General features: G+C 39.6%; 1 protein-coding gene and 1 long non-coding RNA gene across 9 annotated transcripts in view; one reads left to right on the plus strand and one right to left on the minus strand.

Moving 5' to 3' along the window:
* cacnb1 (calcium channel, voltage-dependent, beta 1 subunit) overlaps positions 1-4,410 on the minus strand; it is a 34,517-nt gene extending 30,107 nt beyond the window's left edge. For 3 of the 6 annotated variants that reach the window (XM_027014602.2, XM_027014601.2, XM_027014600.2), the window contains exons 1-2: positions 4,048-4,410; positions 1,069-1,155 (exon numbers count right to left, since the gene is read on the minus strand). In XM_027014602.2, coding sequence (XP_026870403.2) covers positions 1,069-1,155; positions 4,048-4,137 — 177 coding nt within the window. In that variant the 5' untranslated portion in view covers positions 4,138-4,410. The remainder of the gene's footprint in view (positions 1-1,068; positions 1,156-4,047) is intronic. The other 3 variants (XM_035524590.1, XM_027014599.2, XM_027014605.2) reach the window with 3 other exon arrangements.
* Positions 4,411-5,056: 646 nt separating this feature from the next.
* LOC113580211 lies at positions 5,057-7,695 on the plus strand. Of its 3 annotated transcripts, none has more exons than XR_003410950.2 (4): positions 5,057-5,181; positions 5,921-6,316; positions 6,439-6,561; positions 7,608-7,695. It is a non-coding gene; the product is annotated as an uncharacterized LOC113580211 (long non-coding RNA). The 3 variants fall into 3 exon arrangements; XR_003410951.2 differs by having other exon boundaries at positions 5,063-5,980; positions 6,210-6,316; XR_003410949.2 differs by having other exon boundaries at positions 5,070-6,316.
* Positions 7,696-11,520: the final 3,825 nt, after the last annotated feature.

Here is an 11,520-nt window from a genome sequence, read left to right on the forward strand (position 1 = left end):
ACATAGATTGGGTCACCAGCCCATTTTCAGAATCATGAGAGAATGGTTTGGCATGTTTCTGTTAGTGCGGGCACAGGACCAAACTCTTTCTCTGTGTGAGTGTGGGCTGTTAACTGGTATAACTTTTCACGTATTTGGAGGGGGGGATCCCCATGCTGGGGAATGGGGGGAGGCTTTTTAGTGTGACACCCCTTGCTGGCAGGCAAATGTCATGCAGCAGGGGCTCAGAAAACAGGCTGCATGGAAAAGGAGGAAGCATTTCAGCGTGACACAAGAACCTTTGTTAAAATGTCACGCCAACAAGAAGGGCAGAGCTACAGGTGCTGTACATATGTGTGCAGGTAATGGAACACAATGTTCTGGCAGAATGCTCATCAAAGATCTGATGTCAGTTAAATGGAGTAAATTGAGGTCATATATGTACAGCGAATATAGAGGTAGTCCACTCCACTATTTTCTGTGATGCAGATGAATAGAATGAACTACGGTAGGATAAAGACCTTTACAAACAGCCACAGACAATTAAAAGCTATGGGCCAGTGCCATTTTTCCAGCTACACACAACTAAATCCACAAGCAAAGGAAATAAAACCAGTTGTTTGATAGTTCTATTGACCTGTCTGAAGCAAATACCTCTTTGTGCAAAACAGAAACAGAGCAAACCTGTATTTATAAACCAGACATGAAAGAGATTGCTGTTTCTAGAACAGTGTGACTTTTTTTTTGCCAGTTCTGACTTTGGTATGTTTAAATAGTTTTTTCTTTTTAAATCTCTAATAAATTAAAGATCTCTATATTATGCTAATATGAAACAATCTCTTTGAAGTCTACAAGCATGATAACTGATCTTTGCAATGTGGGTTTCTACAAATTATGTGTGGCTCACAGTAATCCCACGCACTTGTCCAGTTAAACCTGCTCACCCCCCACCCCCCCACACTCACACACACGCAGACAGTGAGTGGTCCTCTATGCCCACCCAGGCTATGTTAAGTAGTGTGTAACTCTCAAATGAGATTAAGTGCTTGCATGTTTAGTCACACTACCAAAGTTATAGTGTGGTCTTACCTGCCGGACAAAGCTGTTGGAGGTTGTGTCAGAAGAGGTGCTGCCATCAGAGCGTTTAAAGCGACTCTTCCTCTTAGCGTACTTCCCCTGAGAGATAAAACATCACAAAGGGAAAGGAGAATGAAATTTGGAATGGTGTAAGATAGATGTGGACACACAGAGATACACACACACAGATACACACAGTCTGCACTCTATGTCCTGTCTCCATGTGCAGATATGATTAGCCATAATTACTCATGTCCACCAGTATGCCATGGGACCCCATAATCTGATTGGCCCAAGATATGCCCAATGGCCTGCCTGCCCTGGGCAAGACCTTATATGACATTCACAGGCGCTAGACTCCGTTACCATGGAGACCTGAAAAGGGCTAATTGGGTTTGGTGGCAATAAAAGACCCTGATGGAACTAGCAGCACTGTTGCATCCCTAACACACACACACACACACACACACACACACACACACACACACACACACACACACACAGACAGACAAAGACACTTAATAAAGGAACATTATGCCATTGTTCTTCCTCTTTCTTCTGGCATCCTCCCACACCTTCTGTCTCTCTTTTGCTCATCATGAAATGAGCTACATGTAACATTTCTATGTGATTAGAAATGAGAGAATGCTCACTGTAGGCATACACTAAACCATAATCACAAAGTGGCATCTCTCACTACTAGGTTATCCTGTTTATACTGCATTTCTAAAGTGAGTAAAGCGCATCCCATCTACTGCCACCTCTGTAGAACCAGCTCAAACCTGGATATAATTTAGGATTCACATCATTTTAATATCACTAGCATTTAGCCTTTATTCAATTGCAGTTAGGTAAGATGTCTTAAGATGTTAATTACATATTTAAGTGCATATATTAAGTTCATATATTCTTTGTTTTGATGAAGGATTGGTAGATTTTAGTGCCTTATATGCATAAGAAGATCACATGTGAGAAAAGGCTAAGCAAATGTCAAGGGAGGGAGGAGGGATGCATCACTATGGTGATTAGGAACTTCCTGTTGAGAAACACCCCTTTGAGGCTAATTGGATAATTAAGAAAGCAGGGGCTGAAATGCAACAATGCTGGCAAGTATTTTAAGGTTGCACAGAAAATCCTCAGAACCTCTGGAAAGGAAGAGATAACCTAGAAGATGAGAGGAGTGGAGAGGAGAGCAGTGAGGGTAAGGCCCCACATGCAATATTACACATTACACTAAAACATGCTCTTTTCAGTCCGTGCTTAATTTTCAGAGCTCCCACACAACACACTGTGCTATATAGACAGATACAAATTTATTCAGAATTTCAAATTCCAAATTTCTGTTTGTAAAGGGTAAAAGAGGGTTGAAAGAGATCTGTCCAAAGGAAAATGCAGCATTTTCTTCATATGGCTTTAGGAATGTCCTCAGCATTCTCATGACCACAATCCCATCAATGTTCTAATACTGATCACACATGCACTTAATCCACAGCACCCCACCACTCACCCACCCACTAACACACACACACACACACACACACACACAATACCAGCTTTATCATCACTACTACCTCCTCCTCACAGCTATGTATAGAGATGATTCAAATCAAGCACCCCAGTACACATCTCTGACACACACACACACACACACTTAGCTAACTTATATAAAATTGACAGCTGCTTAAACATGGGGACAAAATAGACATTGTTGAAATATCAGTATGTACTCTGAGCACCTATAATTGCTTATTTTGAATATAGAGATGAAGAGCTTGTGAAAGTGGAAGTGGATAAATGGATATACTATAGGTCAACTTTTTCAAGAGGAGAGAAAATGTGAATGAAGATGGACAAGCCAAGGCAGCAGGTCATGTTTATTAGGCTGTACAAAGTATATGATTCAGTGATTTTTAGTTACAGAAATACATCACATATGGCAGGATTCAGTGAAACATGGTCCTGAAGAGACACTCTACAATAATGGATATATTGCATATCCATTTCAGAGCCTACAGATACCATTTAGCCAAACCTGGGACTCCGGATGTGACAGCACAGAGGCAAGAGACCACAAAGCAGACAGTAAGATTTCCCCACAGTGTTCATAAGTAACATGTATAAGTAGCCTAAATGCTGATGTGTGTGTGTGTGTGTGTGTGTGTGTGTGTGTACATGCTCACACAAGGCCATCACACACAACTATACTTTCGCGAGAACACGTGGGTGTGGTAGTTGGAATAAGCAGAATACTGACATGTTTTTCTGTGGAACATTGCTGGAATCTCTGAATTTCAGTGAATATTACTATATTGAAAGTGCGATCACAGCAAGTGTAACTTGAAAATTTGGATAACAGTATGTTACCGAGAGACAACAAACGTATGCTCCGGGCACAAGATTTGATGTTTCGAATTAAACCGGCCATGAATAAGACATCAGTACAAAAGGTCAGTATAGTCAAACAAGAATAGCCTTTAGACAAGCAGCAGGTGTCACATAAGCAAAAACGAAAACATATCCTGGTTCACGCTATACAACACATTTATACAATTTATACATTTATATGTAGTCCTAAAATGTATTCACAAAGCGAATATATATATATATATATATATATATATATATATATATATATATATATATATATATATATATAATCTGCTCGATTTAATGCTATATCTACTAGCCTATATTGTCAAGCGCTATACTGAAAAGAAAATGATCACTTCTTGCAATTTCACCTTATACATCGTTGGTTTTTGTGTCCAAAAGCATGTAATGTTAGTATGGAAGTGAATATAACATCACTTCGCTTATACACCTTTATTCACAAAAGCCTGAAGCCACCAAATAACACAAAATCCGCAAATTTCGTTAATAATAGAACATTTAGATATATACATAATCTAGAGTACCATCCAAGGCAGCAGGTGTGGATTTCCTCGTTACATTTAGCTACGGTCTCCAACCGCGCGAGCGCTATTCTCTTACCTGCGCGTGAGATCCGTGCTGGTCGAACATATCCATCTGGATTTCCTGTGTTGAGGTGGAAGGCGTCCTGGACATACCTTTCTGTACCATTGATTTCAACTTTAGTTTCGTTGTCTAGTATTTCATTTACAATTTAATGTTATGTGTTTATTGTCAGAACATATTCATTTATTTGCACCGTGTTATGCCAGGTCGCTCTAGACACCGTGTTGCTTCTTGCCCCGTGCGGTCAATACGTTGAGCTCGAGCCTCCAGCTGTTAAGCGGACGGACCACGCCCCGCCTTTCTTCGTTTATCAATCTATCAGCCGGAATGGCGGCGGGGCTTCTAGATTCTGTTACAGAGATTGGTTTAGAGAGCAGACATTTGCACCTATAAGACTGGATAACCGTTTTGATGCTAATTCCCCCATCGTTCTGTGCATCACAAGACGCAGGCAATAAATTGCGTAAGCGGGATGTGGGCTAGTTCATTGTTTAACCCATTCATTGTTATGCTCGTCGTGGCATTTCTAATCCAGCTAAAAACCTAATGTGAGTTTACCAGATTAGACTAATTTCTGTTGGTTTAGTGGTCCCGTGAAAGCTTTGGTGGGGATATAGGTCAATGCCCACAACCAATCCGACCAACACATAAATTGCTACACACATTTGCTTGTTCAAGTGGATAGAGTGGGAGGCAATATCAAGGATATGCTTGATCGTTATTTTACAGTGTCAGTTGAAGATAAAAAGAACAAATAATTATGATAGTCGCTTTGGATGCATCTTACACACTATTTACTTCGCCCTCCTGTGGCGGCTAGATAAGATTCTCCTTGTTGCCTCTGATTTTTGTGCGCATGTAAGATGTACCATTTCGTATCTGTAAGTGGGGGGGGTCATATTCCAGTTATTGTCCGAGATATATTGTATCATGGTGTCTGTTATAAACACGATAGGCCACTATTAAAAAGGGCTAATTATATAACAGTAATGTGCATTTGCTTTATTACATGTAAACAAACAGTTTACATGTAAACAGTTTTCTGAAGCATTGCTTTAATTATGCCTATAGCTATCATAATAGAATGACCTCGGTGCCTCTTCAAACTGTTCACTACTGTGATTTGCGCACCTAACCTGCCGTAATGAGGTGAGAATCGATTGTTGTGAGATTATTTTATTATGAGATAGCATGTTTCAAGATTTTAAGGGACCAGATGTTCCCTAGGAATGGAGGTTCCTTGTAAATAACAGCTCTATGCAGCGTAGTGCAAGAACACAATTTTGTTAGGAAATTAGTTGTTAAACTGCAAATGACTGATAAACTATAACCCTGTCAAATTAATACCCCGTTGATCGGTCTTAAGTAAGAGTTGTATGTATGCTAAATTAATTTCCCGGCACAGACATTAACACCAAGTGATGCTTTTTAACCATAGTGTTTGTCCAGTCTCGTAGCATGTTGGGGCATGCCCTAAACCAGCTGGCTATCAAGGTAGACACGTAGATGACCGCGTCTCCGTTTAAACGTTATAGCTACGCTTTCGTTTTGCTTTGCTGTGTAGATGACATTCAAGAAATATAGTTTACTAAAAACGGGGTGGGCGCCTTCAGTGAGGTCATGTGTTAAATCTATGCACGACAATAGCTTTTTTTCTCAGTTTCTTTCAATCACAGTAACAAAACGAATAATCGTTAATTTGTCCAGATCACGACGAAGCCTTTTTGTATAATTTGTTATCGCTCAGGTTCTTTTCGGAAACCAGCCCTTAGGCGTTAGTTTATAGCATCTTGATGCGTCAGTTACAAGAAAAACAACAGGATACAGAACAGAAAAATAACAGAATGGCCAGGCACGCTAACTCTAAAGACATGATTCTTCTGCACAGTGAGAGGGGAAAGGACCCCCCAGGGACACCAGAGGGACACTACATTTGTAAAGAGAATGGGTTTGTGTAACATAAATTCAAAGCTAAACTATAACAGAAGCTTCTAGAAATTTACCTTTTTTGAAAACGTCTGTGAAATTACCCGTATTTATGCATAATAATGAATGAGACCTATTTAAGATAGGTCTACTACACACACAAAATTTTACATGGCGTCTTCACTGAACTGGTTTAAAGAACCAAACTCATTGAAATGTACTGGTTTGCATGGTTCTCCTGTTATCTCTAGCATGCTCAGGCTTTCAGAAGAGGCTGGCCTCCAGCGTCCTGCGCTGTGGCAAAAGAAAGTGTGGCTGGAATCGAACGAAACGAACGAACTTGCCAACGCAAACTCCCGTAAGCGGATCGCACCTCAGCGCGTCTACACTGGAAGCCTGTAATGGCTCGATGGCGTGAACCCAGACTGTAGTTACGTATCGTTGCGCGCACACGTTCTGCTGGTCTATTTCCTCTGACAGGACAATAAATCCGTAAGATGGTAAAGGACGGGCTGATCATTAAGAAGCCAGTGACGGTTCACTCCCGAGCCCGCTGCAGTAAGAACACGCTGGCGCGGAGGAAGGGCCGGCACATGGGCATCGGTGAGTGCCAGCGTGCTGTTGATTGCATAGGACTCAAACGTGGCAGCTTTCAAGTTATTATCAGTGTTGATCATGATCTTGGTGGCTACGTATAAAAAAATTATAAATTAGATGAGGTGTAATACATAGGAAAGTAGACACAATTTTATTCATGTAAGGCACGAATAAATTACATATTAAATGTATAGTATGTTCCCATTCATTTAATAAAAATAACAATTTACAGAGTTAAATGTACAAATACTGTAGCATTGTTGCTTGTACCTTTTTAGAAAAAAATCATTTGGAATATTTAAAATGGGTTCTTTATGTTTATCTGGATCATGCATTCGAACTGTACTATGAATTTGAGAAATGTTCTTATTCCTTTATTAGGTTTCTTCAGAAAATTGAGACAGTCATACCATGATTCTTCTGATAGTGATTTAATCTCCATTTCACCAGATACCTGCCATAAGAGGCAGACATATCTGCTTGTTCAAAATGTGAACGCTTGTAGTAACCTAGTTTACCCATAAATTTGATTAGAAAGGATAACAAAACTCATTCCCCCATCTAGTGGTCATGAACTGCAGGTTCAAGTAATGCTTTTCTTTTGCCTATATCAATGGTTGCCATGACGATCTCTGCTAGGGAGAACAAATTTAGCTCACAGACTGATAAAATGGTCTGCTGCAGGGTGTTGAGTAAACAGGCAGATTCTAATGTAATAATCACAGAGAAAGAAAAGATTGGAAAATGGCTTAGAAATTGCAAGGTGAGTAATGGTGTTAATACACACTCTTACTTATAGCTTCTGTAAAGGATTAATAAGACATATTTCTAAGATGTAGAATCCCAAGGTGAGCTCCTCCAGTTGCTTAGTCAACCATCTGGGCTGCTGCTCTCTGGTTCATCTAGAAGTAGATTTTGAGAAGTTGATGTGATTGCATTTGGCAAGTCCCATGATGTCAAAAAAAGCCTAGACTCAAATCAGTTGATACAGATGTAGGTTCAAATCTTTCAACTGGTTAAACTGATTTCAAATTCTTAACATGTCCTCTCAGGTACCACAGTCTTTATTTAAAAGCAAAGGGCTACGTGTTTAAGAACAAGCGCATATTAATGGAACACATCCACAAACTCAAAGCAGATAAGGCTCGCAAGAAACAACTGGCGTAAGTGTTCACATCGCATCCCATTCCATGTTGCTGGAATAAGACTGCTTCTGTACAACATACAGTGTCAGATTGAAGGGTTGAGGCCTAGTTCAGGAACTTCTAACAGTGGTTGAAGCCTGAACCTGATCTTTGCAACACATTAGGAATACACAAGCACAGTAAAGTGCTGGCGTTTGGAAGCTGAGATTTTTTGAAGTATGGTCAGACATGGTGGATGCAGTCCCTGTAGCTTTTTTTTTTTTTTGCCATGCAGTGACCAGGCTGAGGCTCACCGCTCAAAGACAAAAGAGGCGTGTAAATGGCGAGAGGAGAGACTGCAGGCCAAGAAGGAGGAGATCATCAAGAATCTGTCCAAAGAAAACGAGACCAAGAAATAAAGCTACTCTAATCCTACTGCTGTTCCTCCTGAAATCTCTGTCCCTGTCTGCCTGTTCTCTTGTCTGGTTAAATGTGATTAAAATAAATCAGACTTGTACAGACTTAAAATGTTCTTTCCTGTCATCTGTGGATGGATAATCTTGTATAGCACACCTAGAACTCACATGGACAATGTCAACCTCAGTCCCATACAACTCCTAGTCACTCTGCACTTTATTGCTACTGCCACGTACAGTAGCAAACACAGTGATATTTAACATCTTACTGCATACTGCACACTACCGACACACCCCATGGTTATGGTTATACTTATGGTTTCATATATATTACATAGGTTGTTTTTACTGTATGTTATAGTGTGTATTCTAAAGCATACAATATGTTTGATATATGTATGATAATGTGTATAGTGTATATAGTGTATGATTATGAGTATATTTTGTGTATTTAATGAAGCACTGATGTAAGAGGACATGCACTTAAGATTTTCACCCACCTCCACTTTTACGTAAGTAATGTGACTATAAAAGTGCTTTTATTTTGAAGTAGTACACAAAAGCAGTGCTGGGAATGTGGACAAAGGCCTCTCTCTGGGGAAATCCAGGGCATGTCTGTCCGGTTGCGGTCTGTCTGAGGGTAATCATGTATGCAGCATCTGGATGGAAACTGGGCCCATGATTTAATCAACAGAGAAAGGCAACATAAATGTTCACAGTGTATTAAACAGTAAACAAGTGGCTTGGGAAGAGAAGAGAAAGCAAGAGCTTTGATTTATGCAGTACAAAGGGCATGCCAAGTTTTTAATTCTAAGACTCTTTAGCTAGATTGTCTTAACCAAATAACATTTAAAAAAAAGCGGATGAAAGGTGAGTAAATCTATTATGTAAGCACATATATTGCATTCACATGAGTTATGTGACTTCTGACTTTTTTTTAGTTGTCAAGGAGAATGTGTTCTGATACCCCAACCCCTCATGGCAGGGCTGGGTCTGAAGCATTCCATTTCGACTGTTGGCATCCTTCACAAACTGCATCCAGACACCAGGGAGAGGGAAGGAATAAAGGAACCAAAATCAAAGTAGTTTTTATGTTTGTCGCCATCAAGTGGTGGTTTTAAACAGGAATCATGGAATTTCGAGGCGTCATGTATGTTTCCAGCTATGATCTATGACTTTATATGTACTTAGCTCGTTGTCACTTCGAGTTAAAAATGAACCAGTATTGCGTTAAAAGGGTCATGGCATGCTACAGCATGGCACACATTTAAAAAAAAAAAGATGTAATTTACAATGAATGGCTGTTTCATTATTATGCAGTATATTAGTGAACAGAAATTTAGCTTTTATAATTACAAATAAACTGAAACTTTATGTCTATAAGCACTGCCAGTGACTTAAAACAGACTCCCACAGTGAACTCACCCCCAAATCTGAGGCTGGTTCCACCGGCCAAGAAGCAGTGAATTGACAAAAGGGGGCAAAGAGAGAGGCCCTTTTAGGGAGCTCTGTTGCCCGGCTGGTTTGAGCTTTGGAAGGTCTTTGATTCAGAGACAGTTCTCTAACTGTTTATACTTGGCATTTTACAGTTAGTTTACAGTCTGCACTTATCCTGTTGCAATTGCATAACAGGAAGATGCTTGTATACTCCGTGGCTGAGCATGCGTGTATTTCAAGGACACATGGAGGGCTCAGTGGCTGTGAAATTGTTTGGAAAGTAACAAATGGTAGAAAAGAAGTGGTTGGAACCAGGATTGTGGCTGCAGATGGCTGAAAACCTGCAGACTCTGGACCTGGATTGGAGAGCTTCCAGGGGTGCTGTCCAACAGGCCATTAGAGATTAAAACAATTAGGCAGCACTCACATGCGCGCAAGCACACACACACACACACACACACACACACACACACACACACACACACACACACACACACACACACACACACAGTTTTCCTGTTTAGGCTAGATTAACTGTTATTGTTTATTAGCTTTAATATCTTCAACTAAACAATTGTGAGTTTTTGTCCTTATTGTCTTCATGATTTGTTTATATTTAACTGAATGCATTTGTATTCATTCCATGACTTCTTCTGTTTTCTTTGTTGGTCAACTTGTAACATGTACAATCTGTAATGTTAATTAACAAGTGTCATATTTATTGACATGTGGTGATCTTTTGATCTTTCTTAATATTCCACTCTGTAAACATACCACTCAGTAAGCATTCCAGGGTAAATATGTCATTGCAAACTGCCTATAAATAAAATATACAACCTATACAGATTGCACAAAATACATGACTTAATCTTGATCACTGCCAAGTTTCCCAAATATACTTTTGCTGCAGTGTATCACCTCCCATAAAGATTTTACTAAACGAATTACATTATAATAAATAAATAAAAAACGAAAAAAGAATCAATAGGGTTTCTATAATCCTTAGGGGATGATGTTGAACCCTCTGAATAACACTGTGTTTCAAAGGTCCATCAGTGTGAAGAGAAAACTCTAGGAGGATAAAGTGCTATCTTTAGTTTTGAAGGGGCTGAGGAAAGTCTGATTTAGTTATCTTTTTTGTGTGTTACTTGGCAGTAAAAGAGTTTTAATGAATTTCGTGTTTTGTCTTTGTTAACCTCTGATTGCTCATTATTATGTTACCAAGATGTCATGGGGTTCGTTTATAGGGGAAATTAAGTGGCAGCTTTGATTATGCAACACAATATGACGTATCCCTTAAGAATCCTTCAGGCACTGAGCACATTCATTTAGCATCACATGAACACACAGGAAGTGGTCTCCTTTGAGTAAACAGACCTCTCAGACATCCTGATGAGCATTTCTTGATTCTACACTGTTTGATCCTAATATGAAGACGGGAAATATTGGGAGAGGGGCAGATGCACGAAGACAACCGATACTCTGTGCCCATAATCATCTTGACTTATTACACACTGATATGCTCATTCTTTCTCTTCCTAGATACCATATGTGTGTGTCCCGAGGGTGGGCGGGGGGTGCTTTTGGGTGCAATAGTCACACAATACAACATTTACCAAAATGATCAGTGTTAGTGAGAGGAATTCAAACAGCAGAGATAGAGGATCCTTCTTTAAACAGGATGGCTGCTTTTATGTCAGCATTCCAGACTGAAAATAAGAAGCACATGGTGCTTCTACTCCTTATGAGCTATTTGATATTTTTAGGCTTTTATATAATTGTTTTATAATTGTTTTATAATGTATATAATTCTATAATTTATACAATTCTATCATTTACTATAATTGCTGACCACATACTCTAAATACTTGGAGGCTAGAGTAGAATAAATATCATTATGATTGTGCATTGTATCTGTGAGCATGGGTGAAGGACCACACAAGCCCCCCCCCCCAAACTTTTACTTTTCCTCTGTGCTTTGATTTGTT

The sequence above is a fragment of the Electrophorus electricus genome, chromosome 1, assembly GCF_013358815.1.
Source record: "Electrophorus electricus isolate fEleEle1 chromosome 1, fEleEle1.pri, whole genome shotgun sequence".
Taxonomy (NCBI): Eukaryota; Metazoa; Chordata; class Actinopteri; order Gymnotiformes; family Gymnotidae; genus Electrophorus; species Electrophorus electricus.